The sequence below is a fragment of the Staurois parvus genome, unplaced genomic scaffold (genome assembly GCF_062004578.1).
Source record: "Staurois parvus isolate SC_StPar_1 unplaced genomic scaffold, SC_StPar_1.0 ptg000008l, whole genome shotgun sequence".
Lineage (NCBI taxonomy): Eukaryota > Metazoa > Chordata > Amphibia > Anura > Ranidae > Staurois > Staurois parvus.
The window spans coordinates 1,170,123-1,195,383 of record NW_028317804.1 but is presented as its reverse complement, the minus strand read 5'-3'; the positions used below and the strand labels follow the sequence as shown (position 1 = coordinate 1,195,383).

The 25,261-nt window shown below is 42.4% G+C and overlaps 1 protein-coding gene across 3 annotated transcripts in view; it reads right to left on the bottom strand.

The window, feature by feature from the left end:
* TMEM94 (transmembrane protein 94) overlaps positions 1–25,261 on the bottom strand; it is a 226,028-nt gene that overhangs the window by 91,707 nt on the left and 109,060 nt on the right. For all 3 annotated transcript variants that reach the window (XM_089668748.1, XM_089668743.1, XM_089668746.1), the window contains exons 10-11: positions 4,755–4,871; positions 4,620–4,676 (exon numbers count right to left, since the gene is read on the bottom strand). In XM_089668748.1, the coding sequence (XP_089524874.1) occupies positions 4,620–4,676; positions 4,755–4,871 (174 nt within the window). The remainder of the gene's footprint in view (positions 1–4,619; positions 4,677–4,754; positions 4,872–25,261) is intronic.

Here is a 25,261-nt window from a genome sequence, read left to right as displayed (position 1 = left end):
TAATAAATGCACATTTTGTTACTCAACGTAAAATCCCTTTCTTTGAGTTAATTGACATACACAGCCTCTTCTTTATCCATAACCCAAATAGGCAGAAAAAGACTTGGCATCGCCTATGAGCAGTCCTCTCTGGGCATAAACCCCCCTCTCTGCTCTAGGCAATCCAGTCAGTTACAAGCAGTGTCAATGGAGAAAAACTTTATAGAGGGGTGGGTGCTGTGTCCATCATTGAACGGGGATTTTACAGCAAAAGAAAAGAGAAAAAAAAAATTTTTTTCTCTAACAATCATTGACAGACACAGTCTCTTCTTCTTTATCCATAAACAAACAAGGATGTCCCAAAACAGTGCGACAATGAAGGGTGGGTAAACCAACTAATGGAGAAAACCCTAGGCAACATGCCAGCACTCCGTACCAAACTGAAGGGTCGCCCAAAAGTCCTAAACCGCAGCCTGCAAAACCTTGTTGCCAAAACTAGCATCAGAAGATGCCAACATATCAACTTTATAAAATTCAGTAAATATGCATGTAAATGTTTTCATAGATGACCAGGTGGCTGCTGCAAACCTGAGGCACAAATGCCTGATACAGAACACACAGAAGGCGCTAACAGCCCTGGTGGTGAGTTTCAGAACGGGGAAGGGCGGTTCCCGCCCCTTACTGGCGCATGCCTGCACCAATGTATGACAAATCTGACAAGAATAAAGAGGCCAAAGAAGCTGCCATGCCTTATCTCGGAACGTACAAAAGCACAAAGAAAGAAGCAGGCCTCCGGAAGATGGCCGCAATCAACACGCGAATCACATTAACCACACTCAAGGAATGGAAAGCCACCTCCTCATGTTGCAATGGCTGAGGACACCAGGAAGGAAGAACAAGATCCTCGTTCAAAAGGAAATTTGACATCACCCTCGAAAGAAGGGAAGGAGACGGCCGAAGCACCGCCATGTCCTTGTGTAAATCAAATAAGGTGGTTCACAGAACAAAGCCGCCAATTCCGACACCCTCCGAGCTATAACGACTAGGAAGGAAACTTTCAGCAAGAGCGTGAGCAAGGGAATATCCTGAATGCTCTTGAAAGGACACTACTGAAGAACCAACAACACTATATTCAAGCCCCATGGTGGCAACTGAGAAAGGGGACGCACCCTCTGAATAGGAGTAGAGAGTGGACCCTTAATAGCACTTAAGTCAAAGTGCTGATCATGCCACGGTAAAAGAAGACCAACACCGGAGCCACCAAAATGTAGGAAAGACGAACCCGCAAAATTTCACACCAAACAGTATAAGCTTTCCAGGTGCAGAGATAAATCTCCCAGAAAGTAAATCTGCGAGCCTTAAACATGGGTAGAAGCACCAAGCAAGACAACCCCCTGACCGTCAGAATCTGTCTTCTAAAAGTCACGTTGACAAGCCAGTGATGGTAAAACAGGGTGGAATGGAAGACCGGCCCCTGTGGCAGAAGGTCCTCTCAAGGAAGAAGCTGCCAGGGACCGCCTGCCACCAACAGTACCATATCAGCATACCACGGATGGGGGAGTGAGACCTGGGTGACCAGGATGACCAGGAGTCTGTCAGCTTGTATCCTGCACTGCAGACAAGGAATCAGCCTAATGGGCAGAAAAGCGTAGCTGAGACAGTACTGATTCCACAGCGCCACCAGTGCATCCACTGCATCCACCAGCAGAACCCAATGAACCCCAGAACCATCCGGTTGAGGGGGGATGCTAAAAGATCAACAACCAGTGTCTCCCAATTACAGCAGAGTTGAAGGAACACCTCTGGGTGCAGGGGCCACTCCCCGAGATCCAGCATCTGACGGCAGCAATAAGTTGTCCGCCAGTTTCCTGGAATGTGCATGGTGTCCATAGCCGGGACTGACCGTTCTGCCCAGTGCAGGTGGTGAGACACCTCCCATGGCGTTGCAACACTTCTCGTACCTCTCTGAAGATGACATAAGCCCAGCAGTAGAATTGTCTGATTGAATTCTGAGTGGCGGATCCTTTAAAACGATCGGTCCAGTGTGTCAGTGTCAGCCTGAGTGCTCAAAGCTCCAGAACATTGATGGGTGGTTGAGCCTTCTCTGGAGTTCAGTGACCATGAACAGTGTCCATTACCAGGACTCCTCCCCCATTTGACAAGCTGGCATCTGTCATAACCACTGTCCAGCAAAGGTCGAGGAGGACTTCCCGACCCGTAGAGACAGAGACCACAGCCACCAGAGTGGAGAGACCCTCGTTGACCACTCCAAAGAACTCTGATTGTCCGGGGAAGCAAAGACCTGTACCATTTAAAGAGAATTCCCTCCTGCAGCGCTCCCTATGGAACTGGACATATTTAATCGTGTTGGTGGCAGCCACCATCTGGGCGAAAAACTGCATGCACCCAATTGAGGAGGACCACGCACAAGACAAGAGCTGCTGGACTGCCGATCTCAGCTTCTGTAGTTAGATCGGCGGGAGGAACAACTTGGTCTGCTCCAAACTGAGGTCACAGAGGTTACCAAGCCCCGGTGTGTGGGGCAAAACATGTCAGAGGGCCTAGCTGAAGTGGCACTGGCTGAGGCCACAATCATCCACATATTCATGCACTGGGTTGGTAACCGGTGCTTCTCCCTTTCTCTGATGCTTCTACACCCCTGAATGGTGCATAGGCACCTGCTCCCTTCACTGCAACTGGCAGGGAGATCCCTATCTCAGCTTACAGCGGCACTGCAAATTGAACCTAGATCATCCGGGTAACCAATCACAGCATCCCTTGTTGTCACAACAACTAAGCTAAAATATGATAATCCGATAGCAAAGCGTAGGAAAAACAGATGTCCCTCACTCTGACTCGAGGACCAAGACAGTCACTCCTTGCAGGAGCAGATCCTGCACAGGACTTACAGGGCCTTTAGGTGCCCAAACGAGAGCCGCAGAGTGGGGGGAAAAATCCAGCAAGACATTTACCTCTATGGCCACCCCGGTCCAGGCTGGGGCTTCATTGCGGCTGACCAAGCGTGGAGCTAGCTGGTCAGATTGGTGTGACCATTGGATCTAGATTATCCAGCCTGTCGCCTAGCTGAACTGTTGATAGAAGATCTCCTCAGGAAAAAGAAAAGTCCCAGAGAAAAATTTTAAAGAAAAAAGCTATGGGACCACAAATCTCAGCATAAAAGTATGTCCATACTCCTGAAGACACTAGGCAGACATGACTGGACTGCCTATAGCACAGAAGGGGTTTTATGCCCAGAGGGGACTGGTCATAGGAGGTGCCGAGTCTTTTTATGCTTAGTGTCCTACTCCTGTAGGTGGGGCTATAAAACCCTTTTTGGTTATGGATAAAGAAAATGAGGCTGTGTCTGTCAATGAACATAAAAGAAATGTGCATTTATTTATTTTTTTTACTTGGAGCCTGTAAAGCATTGCATCCACAATCAGCAGATCACAGGTGCCATGCAGGACTCCTGTAGACTTGTCAGTGTATCTGTCTGCTCGTACCTTGTATTAACTACCAGAGCTCTCAACAATTCTGTGGAAGTTCATTGAGAACTACAAGCTGACAGCCGCAAAGGTTGTTGGTACTTGTATTTTCCCATTCACAGATTTCTGTGAATGAATGATGCAGCTGGGCAGACAGAGTCCCGCATGGCCTTGTTTTTTTAAAAATAGTCACAGCGAGGGGGGGGGAGGGGGGATGCCCCACTTGCTGTCACTAGAGGCAGTGGAGGAGGTGGCAGCTGCAGGAGTGGGAACACGTTACGCCCTAAAAATGGGTGGAGCATGGAACATATTCCCAAATGTGAATTTAAAGTTTAGAGTTGACCAAGAAAAATGGGCCTGAAATTACCGAGTTCACATAAGCATGCGCAGCCATATACAACGTGTGGTGCAATTAAATGTTTTTGTATGTAGGTGCCCCCAGCATGTTTACATTTATACGTGTGTGTAGTGGCGGTGGTGCGTGACCTTTTTTTGAGTTTGAAGGGTGGTTTAGGTGCTTGGGTTTACATTAGTTTATTTACACTTTTAAACTTTATATTTTATCAGATAGGTGACAAAAAGTCCTCCATGTGATACTTCTTTTGTGACAGGTTCTCTTTAATGACCTGCTCTCCACTAAAGGTACCAGAGCACAGAAGTGTGGTGATGAACATACCGGCAGAGCTTGCAAGTGTCCATTTCCATCTGACAGCCGACTGTTGGCTTGCTGGTAGCAGGAGGGAACCCACCCTGCACTGCCTGGGCAAAACACTGGTTCACTTTAAAATAAACCTGTGAGAATAGAAGTATGGGAAATGCCACTACTGACCTGTTTTTGTGGGTGCAGGTTCAGATGTACAGACATTCTGAACCTGGCTTCATACTGAATCATTAGACTTAAACAAGCCCACTGCCACCTGAGTCTGAAAAGTCTACAACCATCCTACAAAATGTGTTCTAGATCTTCAGCTCTTTAAAGAGTGAAGCTAGTAAAAGGATGACAACCATAGAGTTGCCCCTCTGAAAAGAAGTTGGCAATGGCAGCTCCCATATTCCTATTTTTGAAGATTCACTTTAAACATGATACAAAGTATGAAGAACTGCACTAATTTAAAGGGCAAACACTCATCTGTTTGCTACTTCTTGTATACTGACTTGACTAGAGGCAACTTCAGTATAGCTGCTTAAAGTATCCTCCGAAAATTTAGCCACCTGTGAAAAAGACCACAAACATTACTGACAAGCTTGCGTCAAAGAAAAGTTCTGTGAACAGAATATAAGAATCCTTACCAGAGAAGTAGGACAGGTTCCGCTCATTTGAGCTAATACACGAGCTTCACAGAGAGCAGTAACTAGAATCCACATAACAGGGAATAGAAGAGGAAGAACTGGTAGCACCGCATTTACCTATTCAAATATACAGGAAAATGTACAGGTTACAAGTTTTTATCAACTGCAAAAGACAATATAAACATTTAAGCATGACAGGGGTCAAGTCGCAGATAGCATGTTTTTTGAACGAGTGTTAAAGCAGTTATGACACAGCAGTTTAACTAAAGCAGTATTAAAATACAGCGAGAAGAACTTTGCTCCACTCTGGAAAAACTGCAAGCAAACCAACATTCTGTAAATCGTTTCTTATGAAGTCTGATTCCCACTCTCATTTCCCACTAATATGCTCCCTCTACTCTTTCTTCTTGTATTAGTGTTCTCTGTCCTCAAATTGTACTTTTTTCTACCCCTCTAACCACTATCTTTCTTGGTGACTTTAAAATCCCTCTTATTGTTAGCAGCAGGACACATCTCAGCTTCTCAACTTAACCTCACCTTTTGACCTAACACAATGGACACACACTTCCAATCACTCTGATGGTAACACCCCTGACCATGGATTTTCCCATCTCTGCACTCCTGGAAGCCTCATTAACAGCCCTTTTCTTCTCTTTGTTTCTTGTAGAAATCTTCACCACTCTAACCCTTCTCTATTCTGCTAATGACCACCCCTATGACAAATTTTCTCCCCCGTGTCCTGCCCTAACCTGGCCACCTCTGTCTACAACAGTTCACTCTCATCCTCACTGGACAGACTTGCTCCTTTAACCACGCGAAGAATCAGGGCCCCACTGTTACAACCCTGGCAAACTGACGACACCAGAAATCTCAAGAGACCTACCCGTGCTCTTGAGTGCCTGTGGCATAAAATCTAATTCCGGCAGGACTTCACCATACACAAATCTTCCCTCCTAAAGTACAATTCCTTCCTCCATGATGCCAAACAAACTTACTTTGTTACTCGTTAATACATCGTAATTCAGTCCTTGTCAGCTCTTTCCTACTTTTAACTCTCTGTTACTCCCTAACTCACTCACTAACCAAGAGATTGCCCATCACTTCAAAAACAAGACTGATGCAATTTGCGAGCACACCTCCACTGTACAGATATCTTCCACACGTAACATACCCTGTCTAGCAGCACATTCAAGTTTCAGTTTTGAACTGGCTACTAGTGAAGGGGTTACCAAACACTTCTCAGATGCTCACCTAACCAATTGTCCCCTGTATCCTGCTCCCTCGTATACTATGATCTCTCGCTCACATTTTCAATCTCTCCCTATCTACTGGCACTTTTCCCTCCCCTCTAAAGATTGCACAGATCACCCTCATACTTAAAAAGCCCTCACTGGACCCCACCAACCTGAACAGCTTAAGACCTTCTCCTTGCTCGCATTTACATCTAAACTTTTAGAATCCTTAGCCTACAACTGTCTGAGCGCCTACCTCACAGGAAACAACTTTCTTGAACCCTTTTAGTCCGATTTTCACTCACAGCACTCCACAGGTCTTGAAGTTCTCTCTGTACAAGTTTCCTTTAACTCTTTGTCCACTACTGGCTGATAGCAAATGACTAATGTTCCACTTTGAGCAAAACCTCTAACAGTTTGTTAATCATTGATTATCTGTATATATACTTTTTTTTTATTGATGTTTTATTGTATTAGACAGAATAAAGCAAAAACAGAGAGTAAGAAATAATCCAAACCCATGGCATGCTTTACCCATACAATGTATACAAGGTTTTGAAATACATTTGTGTGTCTATATACTGTATCTAATAGCAGTTTGTCCAAAGTAGTGGGAGTTGGAGCAATGCGCTCCAGCTCTGTATAGCGCTGAAAGCTGTAAGAGGAGATAGCTGCAAGTTTTCACATAACTGTTTAGGTTAGGTATTTTGAAATTTCCTTCATTAAGGAGTTGGTGCAATCGGGGCAAGAAAACATTTGAGGCTCGGATCGTCATCCCTAGCCTATCTCAGCAGCTGAATTCCTGTGACTCAGTAAGGCTTTGAAACCCTTAAAGATTTTCTCTCAAAACATTCATGGCTTTAATTCTCAAACCAAACATCATCTCAAGTCAAAAGACGTGGATGTAGTCTGCCTGCAGGAGATGAGATTTTCCCAATCCTCCACACCACGCTACCTTTCTCATCATTATCCAACCTTTTTCTCTGCTCCTGCCCCTAAGAAACATAGGGGGGTGGTCATTGCTTTTAGACGCAATCTGTTGTTTACTTGCAACCTGGAAATAGCCAACCCCACAGGCAGGTATTTGCTCCTACAGGGTACCCGCTGGGACCATGAAGTGACTCTAGTGGGCTATTATGTGCCAAATAGATTTCAACACATTCTTTTCTCACTTGCTGAAAGTGATCTCACACCATCAGCGTGGTATTCTTCTTTTGATGGGTGATTCGAATGTTGTTCATAATTCCTCTCTTGACAACCGTTATCCTACTGGAGTGACCCCCTACTTATGATCTCCCCCAGGAATCTAAGTTATGTGATACTTTTCAAACCTATGGTTTGGTAGATGTTTGGCAGGGAACTACATCCCACGTCACGGGAATACACTTTTTATTAAGCTCCACCCTAGAGCTTCTACAGAATAGATCAAGTTTTCACTTCCTTACGGCATTTATCTTTAATACATAAGATTAAGATTGCCACCCTGACCTCTCCTTGGTCAGACCGTGACCCTCTGATTTTCTTACTGCATCTAACTGTTATGGTCGGCCCTCTTTTCAATGGAGATTGAATGAATCCCTCCTCAATGGAGATTGAATGAGTTCTTCGTGTTCCCAGGTACTTTCACACGTTCAACCTTATTTTGTAGATAACGTGGGTTCTGTATCTTCAGCATGCCATCCGGTCCAGGTGCTTTATTCACCTTTAGTCTGTCTAAATATTTCTGGATCATCAATTGTGAGCCAATGTGGATCATCTGGAGCTTTGTCAATACTATGCCCATTTTTGACAAGAGTTCCCCCATGCTCCTAGAGGAAATAAAATTGCTCAATTCCCCCATCAACACACTAAGTAATCAGAAACAAGAAGAAAACAGTGAAGGATTCCCGTTAGAATAGCCAGTAAATTTATTCCATAAAAACAATATAGCTTACTTACATGTACAATTCCTGACAATTAGAATCAGTAGGAATGAAGACACTGCAGAGCTGTCAGCGAAGCAGAGAGCTGCAGAGACAGCAAGCTGTGTGAGACACGATCTCTCTAGCCGGCTTGAGAGACATTTAGGCATGACAGCTGTCAAATGTGTCCGCCTGTAGTTGGCGTCTTGCACTGGAACAATCGCCTCATGACTAGCTCCTTTATGTCTGCAGAGGGTAGGAGGCAGTGCTAGGGGGCGGTAACGCATTTCAGAGGCCAGTCCTTCATCAAAGATCTGCCCTTTGGACGAATGACTTGATTTAAATAATGACAGCTAGGGCGGAGGGGCGAGAAAGGGGGCGGAAAATTATTAAATTGAAACACGTGCTATGGAAAAAACAGCGCTTTATTGTACTATATTGTATTATCCTTCCTCCTAGATGTCTTAGACCAGTATAGTTTTAACCGCAACTATAATTGATACAAGTTATGTGGGACTCAGGGCTCTATTTATATAGCCGAGATCAGCACTGTGAACTCATGCACATTAATTTTACAGAAATTACCATAAATGGGGGTATATGTATATATAGAAAACATACTTGTATTAACATATATAAAAATTAAACAAAGGAAAATGTATTTCTATATGTAATTAGCTTAAACAAATGTTCCCTCTTCTAAATTATTAAAATGATTTAAATTATATTAAAAACTTTTATTGGCACTAATATTAAATCCCGCTTATTTATAACTTTGGGTAATGGTATTGTTTTGCATATACCAAAGTGTTTTTCTCTTGGTTTTAGAATATAGTATACAGCGTAATACATAGATATAAACACTATATTGCCAAAAGTATTGACAAATGAACTTTAATGGCATCCCAGTTCATAGGGTTCAGAATTGAGTTGGCCCACCCTTTGCAGCTATAACAGCTTCAACTCTTCTGGGAAGGCTATCCACAAGGTTTAGGGGTGTGTCTATGGGAATGTTTGACCATTCTTCCAGAGAAGCATTTGTGAGGTCAGGCACCGATGTTGGACGAGAAGGTATGGCTCGCAGTCCCCGTTTTAATTCATCCCAAAGGTGTTCTATCGGGTTGAGGTCAGGACTCTGTAGTGCAGAACAGTCAAGATCCTCCACCTCAAACTCGCTCATCCATGTCTTTATGGACCTTGCTTTGTGCACTGGTGCAGTCAACTTGGAACAGGAAGGGGCCCATCCCCAAACTCTTCCCACAAACATGGGAGTATGAAATTGTCCAAAATGTCTTGGTATGTTGATGCCTTAAGAGATCCCTTCACTGGAACTAAGGGGCCAAGCCCAACCCCTGAAAAATAACCCCACACCATACTCCCCACTCCACCAAACACATAGCACAATGCAGTCAGGCAAGTACTGGTCTCCTGGCAACTGCCAAACCCAGACACGTCCATCAGATTACCAGACAGAGAAGTGTGATTCATCACTCCAGAGAACACTTCTCCACTGCTCTAGAGTAAAGTGGCAGCACTGCATCCGATGCTCTGCATTGCACTTGGTGATGTAAGGCTTGGATGCAGCTGCTCGGCCATAGAAACCCATTCCATGAAGCTCTCTACGCACTGTTATTATGCTAATCTGAAGGCCACATGAAGTTTGGAGATCTTTAGCTATTGACGCTGCAGACAGTTGGCAACCTCTGCACACAGTGCGCTTCAGCATGCGCTGACCCCACTCTGTCATTTACATGGCCTACTACTTTGTGGCTGAGTTGCTCTTGTTCCCAGTTGCTTCCACTTTGTTATAATACCACTAACAGTTGACTGTGTAATATTTCACGGCAAGGAAATTTCATGGATGGACTTATTGCACAGGTGGCAATCTATCACAGTACCACGCTTGAATTCAGCCTGCTCTGGCAACCACGATGCCTTCTTCCTCCCAGGATGCAGGGATTACACCCCAGCCACTATTACCTGCACTCACTCAGAGAACTGAGGTGGACCCTCAAGAATACACACTGAAAGAAATCCTGACAGCTGTTCATACTTATGGGTCCTCTCTCACACAGCTAAAACATCTGAACATGCAGTCAGAATTGAGGATATGGAGAATAGGCTCAGACATAGTAATCTATACATTGTGGGTATGCCTGAGAAAGCGGAGGGTAGGAACCCTGCCAATTGTATTGAATTGTGGCTCTTAAATATTTTTGGAAAAGAAAATTTAACACCGTTTTCTGTGGAAAGAGCCCACAGGGTGCCATACAATGCTCCACCACCAAGTGCCCCAATAGACCCTTCCTCTTGAAGCTTCTCCACTACAAAGACAAAGATGATTTCCTGTGTCTGGCTAAGCAGAAACCCAACATGGAGATTCAGGGTTCCAAACTGTCAATATTTTAGCCGAGGTTCAGAGAAAGCGGGCTAAGTTCATGGAGGTCAAGCAGCGCCTGTGCTCCATTCCCAGTGTTCCATACTGTTCACTTATTTGATTTGCCTGTCATGGCCACTAATTGGCTGGACTACAACGAGAGGTGACTCCAGATAGCATCCATCTGATTGGTCCCTCTGATCGGTACCACTATATTTGCTTAACTATGGCTTCTCATTTTGAACACGGAGCGCAGAAAGAAAGAGTTAACAGTTACTACTCATTATTATGGAGGCTTGCATGGCCAGCTGTTTGGCACTGTTTAGCCCTTGTTCTTACCCCCCTTTCAACCCTATAGGGAGTTCTTGAGCCTACTTGGAAAAGTTCCTGAGTGGGCCCAGACTTTTTTGTGTTTTTGCAGTTTTTGTATTGCCTTTGAGTGTCCATATGGTTTAACCCACTAAGCATGTCCTTGCTGTTGACACTGCAATGTGTAGCTGCTCTGTGCCTTGAAACTCCCTCTATACAGTTCCAGGCTAACGGAACTCTTTCCAACACATTTCCTTCTATTCACCGGTGTGGTATTTGATCTAAAGATCATTTTTATCTCTAGTTTAAACTTATGAGTCCACACATGGATATTGTGCTCACCTGGAACGTGAGAGGGTTGCATGATGTATGGAAGAGGACCAGCATCTCTACTACCGTTGGTCAACAAAATCCAGTCATCCTATGTCTGCAAGAGACTCAACTGATTGAGAACTCTAATCATTTATTGGCTTGCACTAAATTCCTTATTCAGTTTCATTCCACACACACCCAATACTCCTGAGGGGTGAGCATCCTGATCTTCTAGACTACTCCTTTCCAGATGATCTCTTCAAGGATTGACCCTCAGGGCAGATTCATTTTCCTCCTGTGCAACTGGGACAATAGCTAAGATATAACTACGTTATAACTACTATAAACCTTTTAATTACGAGGTCTTGCAGTGCTTATTTCAATTTCTGGCAAGCCATCCCTAAGTCCCTGTCATAGCGGTGGGCGATTTCAACAATGTCTTAGATGCATCCCTTGATCTCTATAAACAATATTGTCCGCAAGGACCTATGGCGTTAACAACTTTCACCAGCCGATAGGAGAGGAGAGAAAGCCGGAGATGGGACCAGGGCGGAGGTGGCAGTGACGCGCTGGTCCGCCCGGCGCCTTACGGAGGAGAGACCCAGGAGGCTGAGGGGCGAGGTGACGTGGTGGGAGCACGTGACCAGCCCCGGAGGATCTCTGGGAGAAGCAAAAAACCGGCCGGCGTCCCGATGTAAGAGGGAGCTGCCGGCTCCCATGTGCTCAAACCCCCCGGCCAGCTGATCGATCCTGGGTCTGAGTGACCCAATAGAGCGAAGGGATTCACCCTGCTATCTTGTGAAGAGTTTGGATGAAGGGCACGAGGAGAGGAGTGAAGCCCAGAGGAATCCCCACTTGGACTGAGTAACACACCTTAAGCTCGGAGCCACTGCTTGGAGAAGAAGGGTGAGTGAGAGCTATTGGGGGGCTTATCGTGTGGGGGAACCCCGAGTGATATGGGAAATCCAGGGGTAAAGGAGAGGAGGGGAGGATTCCCTGGGCTAAGAAAGAGAAGACGAGAAGAGCTCCAGGTGTCCCAGGAGAGTAAAAATATATGAGATATCAGCAGTTTTTGTCTGGTGTACAAATTAAAGGACTGATATAATTTCATCTTGAGAATAAGAGAAGAAATCAGAGTTTTAGAGGAAATGAAGAACAAAGGTCCTAAGGGAATAGGGCCCAAAGGGTCTCAAACAGATACGATAAAGAAATTTACATCGCAAAGAAATATTACGCCAGAAAGGGCCCAAGGCACAAACGCAAAAGGGGATATGGACATTTCTCTGGGAAATAGTCCTAGATTATCAATGGGTATGAATAGTAGCTGTAGCCACCTAATAACAGAGGGCTTGGAAAAAAAAGAAGTAGACGGAGAACTACAAGCACCAAATAAAAAGGAGATGATAGAAATGTTTCAAAGTTTGGAAAAAATGATAAAACAAGAAATGACAGTTGTGCGGAATGATCTAAGACACCTGCTATCGAGAGTGGAAGAAACAGAGGAAAAAGTTAAAAATCCGGCCCAAACCATAGATAATCTAGAGAAAAAAATGACGTACTTGGAGAATACCCAGAAAAAATTGCTCTATAGGATGGAAGTTCAAGAAAATAAAGAAAGAAGATGTAACCTTAGAGTTCAAGGAATTCCAGAGCAAGTAAAAGGGGAATCACTATATGAGCTAGTAGTAAAAATTCTAAACTCCATAAGAGACAGACCTGAAACAGATGGGATTAAATTGGATGGAGTGTTTAGAATAGGAAAGTTTAATCAAGCTGCGGAGAAGGAAAGATCAAGAGATACAGTGGTCCAGCTCCACAAATCTGGGGTTAAAGATGAGATATGGAGGAAGATTAAAGGAAGGTCATTAATTAAGTATGGAGACTTAAATATCCAAATTTATGCGGACCTAACACCAGAGACCCTATGGAGAAGGAGATCCCTGAGACCCTTGTTGGAACAAATGAGAAAACAGAACGTCCAGTATAGATGGGGTACCCCAGCTTGTTTAATTGGCTGGAAAAATGGCGTAACAGCATATTTGAGATAAGCGGAGGAACTGAGGGATTTCTGTGACAGACTGAAACTGCAAAGAATGGCGATAGTGGGGTGGGAAGAAGAAGAAAAAGAAAGAGGGGAAACAGAAGATACAAGAAAAGAGGACTGGCAGCGGGTCGGGGGGAGGGGAGGCCTGGGGGTGGGGAGAGAGGGGAGGGAAAATTGAGAGAAATATATATATATATTTTTTTTCTCTCTCTTTCCTCTCTCCTATCTCTCTCGACCCCCCTGGCCCCACATATGTTGAAAGGGTAATCCCTTGGGAGCTTCGGTTGAGGGGGAAAGTAAAGATTTTTGTATTCTCCTGTGGATAAAGAGAGGGGATCTGGGGAGGTCGAAGGAGAGGCTAGCCGGCCATGGGTGGAGCTTAATCCCAAAGCATCTAATCAGTGGTGGAAATAGATCCACAAATGATTTATAGGCAGTATTTAAGCCTAAAAATGGGTAGGGAGGAAAAAAAGAATGAGGGATGGGGGGAGGGGGGGATGGGAGTTGGGTTGGAGGGAGGAAGGGGAGGAGGTACTGGGTTAACACTCTGCACGACAGTAGGGATAAAGAGGAAGAGGTAAATTGGAAGAGAGATGGAGCGAAGTGGGAAGGATGGAAGAAATACAGTTTATAACCTATAATGTGAACGGGTTGAGTTGCCCAGGGAAGATATTTAGGTTGTTTAAGGAGTTGCATCACAGGGCAACGTCGGTGGTATTTTTACAGGAGACGCACTTTGAGATAGAGGCAAATGTGAAATTGAAATCCAAACACTATCCAATATGGTATTACGCAGACTCTCCAATTAAAAGAGCAAAAGGGGTGGCAATAGGTTTGGCAAAGAATATGAGATTTGAGCTGGAGGATAGAAGAACCGATCCAGAGGGGAGGTTTTTATTCTTAAAAGGTAGGCTTCAGGGGATTGAGTGTACTTTAGCCAATATATACTGCCCTAATAAAAACCCGGAGATGTATATGAAGGGTCTGATGAAAAAATTAATGGAATTTAAAAAAGGGCGTTTGATAGTTGCAGGAGACCTAAATTTCTGTATGGACCCACAAAAGGATAACACCTCTTCTGTGCAAAGAGAGGGGAGTAGGTCTCTGAGAGCTTTGAAAAAAGTGATGCATGAATATCAACTAGTGGACATCTGGAGAATAATGCATATGAAAGACAGAGACTATACCTTCTTCTCTAATGCCCATGAGATATACTCAAGATTAGATTACATCTTAATAGACCATCAACTTATAGATCATCTGGTTAAAATTGACATAGAGACAAGAACGTTCTCGGATCATGCCCTGGTCGTAATGAAAATGGGATGGGGAAGAAGGTGGACTGGAGGATTAGGGTGGAGGTTAAATGAGGCTCTTCTTCTGGATGAGGATTTAGTTCAGGGAATCGGGAAGGAGATTGGGGTGTACTTTAAGGAGAACGAAACAGAGGAGGTGTCGATGGCTACAGTTTGGGAAAGTCACAAGGTATTTATAAGAGGAATCTTGATTGCGGCAGGAGCAAGGAAGAAAAAGGAAAGAAGAGAGAGGGTCAGTGGGCTCCTAAAAGAAATACTGGACTTGGAGCAGATCCACAAGAAGAAAATAACAAAAGATACGAGACAGAAGTTATTGGATAAAAAAGATGAGTTAGAGAGGTTGATGGAAGAGGAGAGGAGAAGAGTATACAACAGGGTATTAAACGAGAGATATAGATGGGGAGATAGACCAGGAAAATATCTAATGAGAGCTTTGAATAAAAAGAAAAATAGGAACTATATAGAAAAGATAAAAAGTCCTAAGGGGGAGTTGGTCCACTCAACTAAAGAGATTATTAAAGTGTTTACGGAGTATTACAGAAAGTCATATAATATTAGCCCCCAAGGTTCTCTAAAAGAAGCTCAAGAGGGAATTAAAGAAAAAAAGATGATATATTTAAAAAATGCGGGTTTACCAAAACTAAGTGAAGCACAGTTGAACTCCTTAGACGTAGAAATTTCCCAGGAAGAAATTAAAACAGCATTAAGAAGCACGGGGGGGGGGGAAGCCCAGGCCCGGATGGCTATACAGTTAAGCACTATAAGAAATTTAGTGAAGTGCTGTTACCCAAGTTGGAGAAATATATGAATGCTCTGGGGGGTGGGATGGAAGTGAGGAGAGAATCTCTACAGGCCCATGTAGTACTTATTCACAAGGAGGGAAAAGACCCATCTCAGTGCTCCAGCTATAGACCTATTTCATTATTGAGCACAGATACTAAACTGTATGCAAAGGTTTTAGCAAACAGGTTGAAAGATCTAATGCCTGAATGGATCCATGGAGATCAGGTGGGCTTTGTACCAGGGAGAGAGGGTAGAGATAAAGGCTTGAGAACTCTGATGCTTATTCAGAAAACTAGAAAAGGGAAAGCCCCGGTGGTGCTCTTGTCAACTGATGCAGAGAAGGCATTTGATAGAGTGGACTGGGGCTTTATGATGGACAACTTAAAAGTGCTGGGGATAGGTGATAGAATGCGTGAGTGGATATGTAAATTATATAGGGAGCCTACTGCAATCATCACGGTAAATGGGGAGAGGTCAGAACCCATTGGAATGTCTAATGGTACAAGACAGGGCTGCCCACTGTCCCCTTTACTATATGTGTTGTCACTCGAACCTCTGTTGTCAATAATAAGGAACAGTGGAGCGGTAAAGGGAATTCAGATGGAAACTATAGAACATAGAGTAGCGGCCTTTGCGGACGACTTATTGTTCTATGTGGGGAATCCCCGAATAACTCTCCCAAATATAATGAAGATTCTGAAGGAGTACGGTGAACTATCAAATTTAAAAATTAATCCAACGAAAACAGAGATCTTGAATATTAATATATCAAAGAATGAAAAAGAAAAACTACAAAAAGAATTCCCCTTTATATGGAGAGAAAAAGAGATAAAATATCTAGGAATAAAACTCACTGCCTCATTTAAACATTTGTATAGATTAAACTATATCTCTTTGATAAACGAGATCAGGGAAGATTTAAAAATACTAGAAGGAGGTAACCCATCCTGGATAGGACGTATAAACCTAGTTAAAATGGTAATTATGCCTAAAATACTGTATAGATTTCAAATGGTACCAATTAAAATCCCAGAGGCCTTCTTTAAGATAATGAAAAAAATGTTAACAAGATACATATGGAAGAATAAAAAACCTAGAATAGCATATGAAACATTGAGTAGGACTAAAGAGAAAGGGGGATTGGGTCTGCCAGATGTCAAGAGATATTATAGAGCAGTGGTCTTAGCAAGAATATATGACTGGACATTCAACCATAAGGGGAAAAGCTGGGTAACAATTGAAAATGACCTTAGTGGTATTAGATTGAGTCAGATGATATGGGTTCCAGCACAGTTCAGAGGAATTAAAGAAAGCACAAGTATGTACACCTTAAATGTTTTAAGGGTATGGGACAATTTACACAAAAACATGAAATGGGAATTTAATTCTATACTAATGCCTCTCACAAACACTGAGTACTTTCCCCCGGGAAAGGATAAGATATCAGGGAGATGGTTCAGAAAGAAGGATACCCAACTGAGAGATGTTTTGGTGGAGGGGGAATTGAGATCACTTAAAGATTTAATAGAGAAGAAGGGAGATATCTTTATTAGAATAGATGAGTGGAAATATCATCAATTGAAAAGTTTTATTGGAAATCTCCCGAAACCCCTGAGATTAAAACAGGAGTGGAATATGTTTGAAAGGTTGTTAGAAACACGAAGGGATGGGAAGCACGGTATATCAAAAGTTTAGAGAATACTCACAGAATTTGACACAAACACAAAGTTAATGTTTATAACAAAATGGGAAAGGGATATGGGAGTTGGCTTTGATGAGGACAAACAGAGAAAGATGTTTAGACTGATACACGAGAATGTTAGTATGAGAGAGGTTGAGATTAATTATAAGTGTGTGACACGATGGCACATTACACCGAGTGGAGAGCACAAAATGAATGGGGAAAATTCAGGAATGTGTTGGAGAGGATGTGGAGAGATAGGCACGGTGTTTCACATATGGTGGGAATGTCCGAAAATCCAGGTCTTTTGGAAGAAAATAGTCAAATTGATTGAAGAAATAACTGAAATTGACATAGGGTTAGACCCAACGACGTGCCTCCTACACAATGTGGAGACAACTGTAAATAAATATAAAGACTCAGGTGTATGGTACTTCTTAAATGCGGCGAAAGGGTTGATACCCAAGTTTTGGCAGAGATCTGAGGTACCGAAGGAGGAAGACTGGATCAATAGAGTAACCCAGATAGGTAGAATGGAAAGATCATACCAGGAAGATAGGATGGGAGTTTATTATATGAGATGGGAAAAGTGGGAAAGAGCAGGATTGAAAGAGAAATATAGGAAACTATGAACTAGGATGTTAGCTAAAAATTAATAAGCCTCGAGAGATTAGAATGGACTAGAGTCTGCAGAGGGGGAGGAGGGGTGGGAAGGGGGGATGGTGGGATGGGAAAGAAAAGAGTTTTTTAGAAGGGAAAATGTAGAAATGTTATAAATGCCTATTTATATGTGAATTGTTTCCCATTATGGGTATTTGTATTAACATGAAAAATGTAATAAATATTTAAATTAAAAAAAAAAAAAAAAAAACCCAACAACTTTCACCAGCCAAATAACTCAAGGGCTCATAGACCTCTGGCAAATTAAGCAACCATTGGTGGCCCAATTTTCCTGCCACTCCCATACTCACTCCTCCCTCTCATGTATAGATCTTATCCTGGGCAAGGCGTTAACTTTGGCCCTTAACACCAATGTTACTTACTTGGCTAGAGGCTTATCTCACCAGTTATCTTGTCTCTGTTCTTATATATCTCCCAATTGCTCCCAATTAGACGTTTTGGTTACCTCTTTTTACCAACATTGGCCGAATGCAGTCACACGTGAAAGATTTCTTAACCACTTCCATACCGGGCACTTTTACCCCCTTCCTGCCCAGGCCAATTTTCAGGTTTCAGCGCTCTCACACTTTGAATGACAATTGCGCGGTCATACAACATTGTAACCAAACTAAAATTTTATCATTTTTTTCACACAACTTGGGCTTTCATTTGGTAGTATTGAATCACCACTGGGGGTTTTATTTTTTGCTAAATTAACAAAAAAAGACCAGAAATTTTGAAAAAAAACCACGTTTTCTTTGCTTCTGTTATAAACGTTTGCAAATAAATAATTGTTCTTCATAAATTTAGGCCAAAATGTATTCTACTACATGTCTTTGGTGAAAATAACCCAAATTAGTATTTATTATTTAGTCTGTAGGAAAGTTATAGAGTTCACAAACTATGGTATATATCTGAAAATTGATCAATCCTGACGTACTGACAGCCAATCTAATTTCTTGAGGTCCAAGAATGTCAGGACAGTACAGATATCCCCCAAATGACCCCTTTTTGCAAAGTAGACAGTCCAACGTATTTCATAACAGGCATGGCGAGTTTTTTGAAGTTGTAATTTTTTTGTCATAATTTTTCGGAAATTAATAAAAAAAATGATTTTCTCTTTTTTTTTTTTACATACTGTCACCAGTGCAGTACAGTGTCATCATATAACTGTCATGGCGGTGATCAGGGACACTGACTGGTGACAGTACAAAAAAAAAATGTATAATTTTTTTAAATTATTTTTTTATTACCTTTTTTTTCTCTTTTTTTAAGATTTGTTTTTCATATTTCACTATGACCAAAGTAGTACAATGTTACCATAGTAACATTGTACTACTTTGGGGAAGTGATCTATTTTTTTTTTTATACAATTTGCTTATAGCAAAGAATTACTTTGCTATAAGCAAGCATTTACCTGAATGAAATCGATTCATTCAGGATTTTTTTTTTTCTTAACTGTGATTTGGCCACATCTAATCACATTACACAGCTGGGCTGTGATTGGCCCAGCTTGTGCATGTGATCGCTGTGACCATTCACAGTTAGCCACACTTGTATACAATGGATGGCATGATAGGAAGCCATCCATTGTACACAACTGTCATGTGACCTGCTGTGATTGGTAACAACAGGTCACATGGTACCGGCAATGGGGCTGGCACTCAGATCTGTCATCGGCCGTGTCCAAGGTACACGGCCTGCGGGCATGCAAGCTGCGCGGTGAGGGTTTTTGCCGGCCGCCATTCGGCCATAGGCCGGGCAGGAACCGGTTAATTGACAATAGGCACTCAGCCTCCCCTATGATGTTATGGGATATTCTGAAAGCTTTTAGAGGTTTATGTATTCGAAAGATCTCCACAATTAAAAGCAACACTAGACAGTGGGCAGGGACAACAGTGCAGCTGCTAATAAAACAGAACAGGAATACCTGTTTCACCCCAACCCCAAAACTGAAAAAATATGGGTAGAAGCACAGCATTTCTACCGTACTATACAAATACAACATGCTGAGGAGGGGGAAAAAAACTGGACACCTGTTGGCAGTTATGGCCAAGTCCCAACAACCATCAACCTATGTCTCTACATTAATGCTGTCTCCGACTCAGGTGTCCAGTGATACTTCTTCTATTTTATAAGGCTTTTGCTCCTTCTATGCATCCTTATCCTTTTGCTCCTTCTATGCATCCTTATACTCTAAAGTTTCCTACCCTAAGGAAAAGCTAACTGACTTCCTTGCCGACATTAACCTCCCGAGACTCTCAGTTTCGGATAGGAGGCGACTAAACGCCCCTATATCCTTAGAAGAAATACAATCAGCAGTGACCTCCTTTCCCAGTTCTAAGGCCCTGGGTAGTGATGGACTACCAATGGAAGCATATAAAGGTTTCAGAGAGCTACTCAATCCAGAACTACTCAAAACAATACAGGCAGCTAAGAAACAAAAGTCTCTTCCACCTTCCATGTATGAGGAAATTATAGTAGCCCTTTTTAAGCCAGGGAAGGACCCTACCCAAGCGGAATCATACCGTCCAATCTCGCTATTGACCACAGTTTTAAAGAGTTTAACAAAGGTACCTGCAACGCGGCTTTCCAAAGTAGTTGCCAAACTCATACACCCTGACCAGTCGGGGTTCTCCCCAAACAGGTCAATGATCATTAATCTTAAACGTCTATATCTAAATCTGCAATTACCGACAGGGAATATGGGCAACAGAGCAATTCTTTCCCTTGATGGCGCAACGGCATTCGACAGTGTGGAATGGCATTACTTATGGCGAGTCCTTGATAAATTTAACCTAGGGGCCAGATTTATCTCCTGGCTTAACTTACACTATAAAGCACCCACAGCTCAAATACGAGTCAATAATGCCCTATCTAAATCCTTTGCATTAGGCAGAGGAACAAGACCCTTATAGCCTTTACTCTTCGCCCTGGCAATCAAACCTTTGGCGGCAGTGGCCATTAGGGCTAATCCAAACATTGTTAGATTTAAATGAGGCAATACTGAAGAGAAACTGGCTTTACATGCTGACAATGCCTTGCTGTTTTTGGACGATATGTCCCCTTCCATTACACGGCTGATGTTCCTCATTCATACATTTGGATCCTTCTCCGGCTTCATGATCAATTGGGATAAATCTACTCCCTTACCCTTAGACCCTATGCCAAATCTCTTACCACAGGTTACGGCCCCAATCAAAGTTGTAGATTCCTTTTGCCATTTGGGCATCCATATACACCCTATGCTATCCACTTATGTTAAGCTGAACCTTTTATCCCTTGCTCATTAAGTTCCAACAAAAACCAGCTAACTGGAATAAATTACCACTATCAATAGTAGGCAGGTGCAACCTAATAAAAATGATAAGAGCACCACATCAACTACTATATACCCTGCACAATGAACCATTGCGGATTCCTGCATATATTTTCAAAAAATGTAACAATGTGTTTCGCTCTTTATTTTGGAAGAAATGTTTTCCCCAAGTTAAACACTGCAGGAACCCAAAGATGCTGGTGGGCTGGCGGTCCCTAAACCATTTTATTATTACGTGGCCACTCAGCTTGACCATCTAACTGCCTAGCAGGGTGATGTTTCCACTGACGTTAATAAGCCGCTTTTTGGCAAGCGTCCTTTCCAATGATAACTTGGTAAAATGCCTGGAAGTGGATGAATTTGGAGCTCTATCTCAATACCCTACCTTAGCTTTAATAGATAAAATCAGGTGCAAAGTTAAGCTCCATTTTAATTACTCTGGTTACACCCCTTTTACACATTCTTAATAACACAAGATATCCTGAACTACTGAAGTTGCAAGGCTTTGCCAGCTGGTTGGTGATGGGTGGTATAATATACAATGAAGGAAATAAGTATTTCATCCCCTGCTGATTTTGAATGTTTGCCCACTAACAAAGAAATGATCCATCTAAAAATTGAATGGTATGTGTATTTTAACACTGAGAGACAGAATAGCAACCAAAAATTCAAAAGAAATGCATGTCTAACAAATTATGCACTGATTTGCATGTTCATGAGGGAAATACGTATTTGATCCCCTATCATTCAGCAGGATTTCTGGCTACCAGGTGTCTTTCATACAGGTAACAAGCTGAGATTAGAAGCAGTCTCTTAAAGGGAGTGCTGCTAATCTCATTTTGTTACCTGTATAAAAGACACCTGTCCACAGGAGCAATCAAACAATCAGATTCCAAACTCTCCACCATGGCAAAGACCAAAGAGCTGTCCAAGGATGTCAGGGACAAGATTGTAGAGCTACATAAGGCTGGACTGGGCTACCAAACTATCGCCAAGCAGCTTGGTGAGAAATGACAACAGTTGGTGCAATCATTCGCAAATGGAAGAAACACAAAACAACTGTCAGTCTCCCTAGGTCTGGTGCACCATGCAAGGTCCCACCTCATGGAGTGTCCATGATCATGAGAACAGTGAGGATTACATGTGAGATTCTTGTCAATGATCTCCAGTCACCAAGAAAACAATTGTTAACACACTACGCCGACAAGGATTGAAATCCTGCAGTGCCCGCCAGGTCCCTCTGCTCAAGAAAACACATGTCCAGGCCCGTCTGAAGTTTTCCACTGAACATCTGAATAATGCAGAGGAGGACTGGTTGAAAGTGTTGTGGTCAGATGAGACCAAACTCAACTTCCGCTAAGGGGACAGGACAACTGTACCGCATCAAAGGAACGATGGACGGGGCAATGTACTGTCAAATCTTGGCTGAGAGCCTTCTTCCCTCAGCCAGGGCATTGAAAATTGGTCATGGATGGATGTTCCAGCACGACATTGACCCAAAACACACGGCCAAGGCAACAAAGGAGTGGCTCAAGAAGAAGCACATTAAAGCCCTGGATTGGCCAGTCTCCAGACCTTAATCCGATTGAAAAACTGTGGAGGGAGCTGAAAGTACGAGTTGCCAAACGTCAGCCACCAAACCTTACTGACTTGGGAGAGGATCTGCCAAGAGGAGTGGGTCAAAATCCCTCCTGAGATGTGTGCAAACCTGGTGGCCAACTACAGGAAACGTCTGACCTCTGTGATTACCAACAAGGGATTTGCCACCAAGTACTAAGTCATGTTTTGTGAAGGGGATCAAATACTTATTTCCCTCATAAACATGCAAATCAGTACATAATTTGTTAGAGATGCATTTCTTTTGAATTTTTTGTTGCTATTCTGTCTTTCAGTATTACAATACACCTACCATTCAATTTTTAGACTGATCATTTCTTTGTGACTGGGCAAACATTCAAAATCAGCAGGGGATCAAATACTTATTTCCTTCACTGTATACCTCAATTATAGCATGGCCAGTTGTTGAAAGACTTTCAGACATTGTGAATTGAGTATGGCCTGCCCAATCATTTCTTCTTTCAATATCTGCAACTCAGACATGCCATCTCTGCACAGTCTAAAATTTCCACGTGGTTGCATATCGAGCCTGTATTTCTTACCCAGACTACGACCTCATCCTCTAGGAAGGGTCAAATATCCTTATTGTATAAGTCCTTTATACAAAAGGGTCCCTAAAGAATTGTCCCTCAATTGCAGAGCATAATGGGTCGCTGACTTGGGGACTATCTCCGATGGGGAATGGTCACAATACTAGAGAATGTACTTAAGATTTCTTTATCACCAGCCCAGAAGCTTACTCAGCTTTTTATCATGCACTGCACTTACCGCATCCCTCAAAGACTACATGCCTGGCATAGCAGGGACTCCTCCCCCTAGACAATGACAACGGCCCTAAACTAAAAAGATACTAAATGTACATTGTTGAAATGATCAATAGAATTTGGAATCTCACTCTACCTTGGAGCCTAAGATTTATTTACTGGGAGAACTAGATGAGGAATTCTATACTCCGCATACTTACATTGCAGTTCTTCCGAGTGCTATTTATCGCTTGGAAAATGATAGCCCAGAGATGGTTATTTCCTGCACCCCCTTCTAATGCGACATGGATTAAGACTGTCAATTACACCCTAATCAGAGAGAAATTAATTTATCAGCATAGGGGTTGTCTGAGGAATATTACAAATATTTGGGACGCATGGCTAGGCACACCTGTTCTAGCACCATTCCAACTAGTCATGGACAGAATATTAAGTGGGGAAGTCTCCTCTGGCTTGATATGATAATACCCCGGCTTATAGCATCTTATACCTTATAGCATCTTGTCTGTAGAACAGAAGAAATTCTGAATGGTCCTCTGCACACCGGTATATACCCTTTCAAGCAGACTCTGCAACAAATAGGGAAAGTAATCCCTCTATGGCCAGTCCTACTCTGCTCTGCCTACGCAAATGCTACTGTGGACACAATGCCAACACAGGAGAAAAGATAAAGTGGGGGAGAGCTACCAGGTTTAGGTCTGGCTACTGACCCAGGGTCAAAGAGTGCACTTACATTATGTCTGCGAGAGGGCTGTGGCCCTCACCAATCAGCATATGGAGAAATTTGACCGGAAGTGGTCTAGTTGGAAAGTGATGTTTATGATGCACATTATGAATATATAAAATTGAGAATTATATTGTTTCCTTGGCTGACTTGGTGCTCTATCCCTCCCTCACCCTTTATGTTTCCCCTTCCTTTTCCTTCTTCTCCCTCTCTCTTTTTTTTTTATTACAATACTTGGAGGTTGGGCTATATGCTGGCCCGTTCTTCTGGGATAACCGTTTTGGAAATTAATGCACTATGCAAATTCTATACACCTTATTTTGTATCCATTTTTTTTTTTGTTGGTAACAAAACCTGCTAATATTGAATATGTTGTTTATGTATATTTTAGATGGCCAATAGGCCTGTATGATTAATCTTGCAGATCTAAGAACGCATTTGAGACATGGTGCTAAGATAAGTTTGTACTTATTTTCTATATTGACTCTTCTTATATTGTTGTATCTGTGGAAAACCCAAAAAAAGATTTGAAAAGAAAGGGTATATACCAGTGTGCAGAGGGCCCTTCAGAATCTCTAGTGTTAATATGTGGTTACACCGCTTTAGCACCTGATGGATAAATGCATGTACTAGCTATTACAGATACGCATAGCCACAGTCAAAAGTCATCATTATCAATATCCCAAACTTACATTTAATATTACATGATTGGAGCAGCCTATTTGCCAAGTATACATCTTAAAAGATTTACGGCCTTTATTTAACTAGTTATAGACTGGAGCAGTGGCCATTTTTTGTACTTTATTTAACTAATTGAAAGTGAATACATTGAGGCAGCTTGTTTACCAAAGTTTAGTTTAGTTTGAAGTGTGTTGGGGTTTTTTTTCCTCCTATACTTATTTAAAAAGAAAAATGTTTTGGGATCTATGCCCATGCCTTACTCTACAAATCTTATTGTGAACATCTATGTATTTCCAGTTATTTTCCACTCTTTTTAAGCAGACAGCTGGCTCTATCTTTTTATATTTGCTCACGGTTCTCTGTATTGTCACATACGACGAATCTGCCTAATACTATTTTGACTTTACATTGGTGTTTGTACACGAATAACTGCACATGTGTATGGACCTAATTTTCAATAAAAAAGGATCTGATTGAAAAAACTTCCTGAGAACACTGTGTTCAACATCACCTGACTCAAGAAGTCTTCCATGGGTGCCAAACCTTTTTCTAATGGTTTGGACAGTGTGACCTACATAAAATAGGCTTCACGGACACATTAGACAATATATAATTATAATCTAAAAAAGAGGTTGTTTATGGGTGACAAAAAGGACACATTTTACAGTTTTTCTCACACTGATGCCTACCTTTTATATTAAAGAAAGAATTGAGGGTACCTGTCCATGATTTAACTGACCCTTCATCTTTTAGCTTGCTGGACGCTATTTTGTTTCCCACGCTAGAG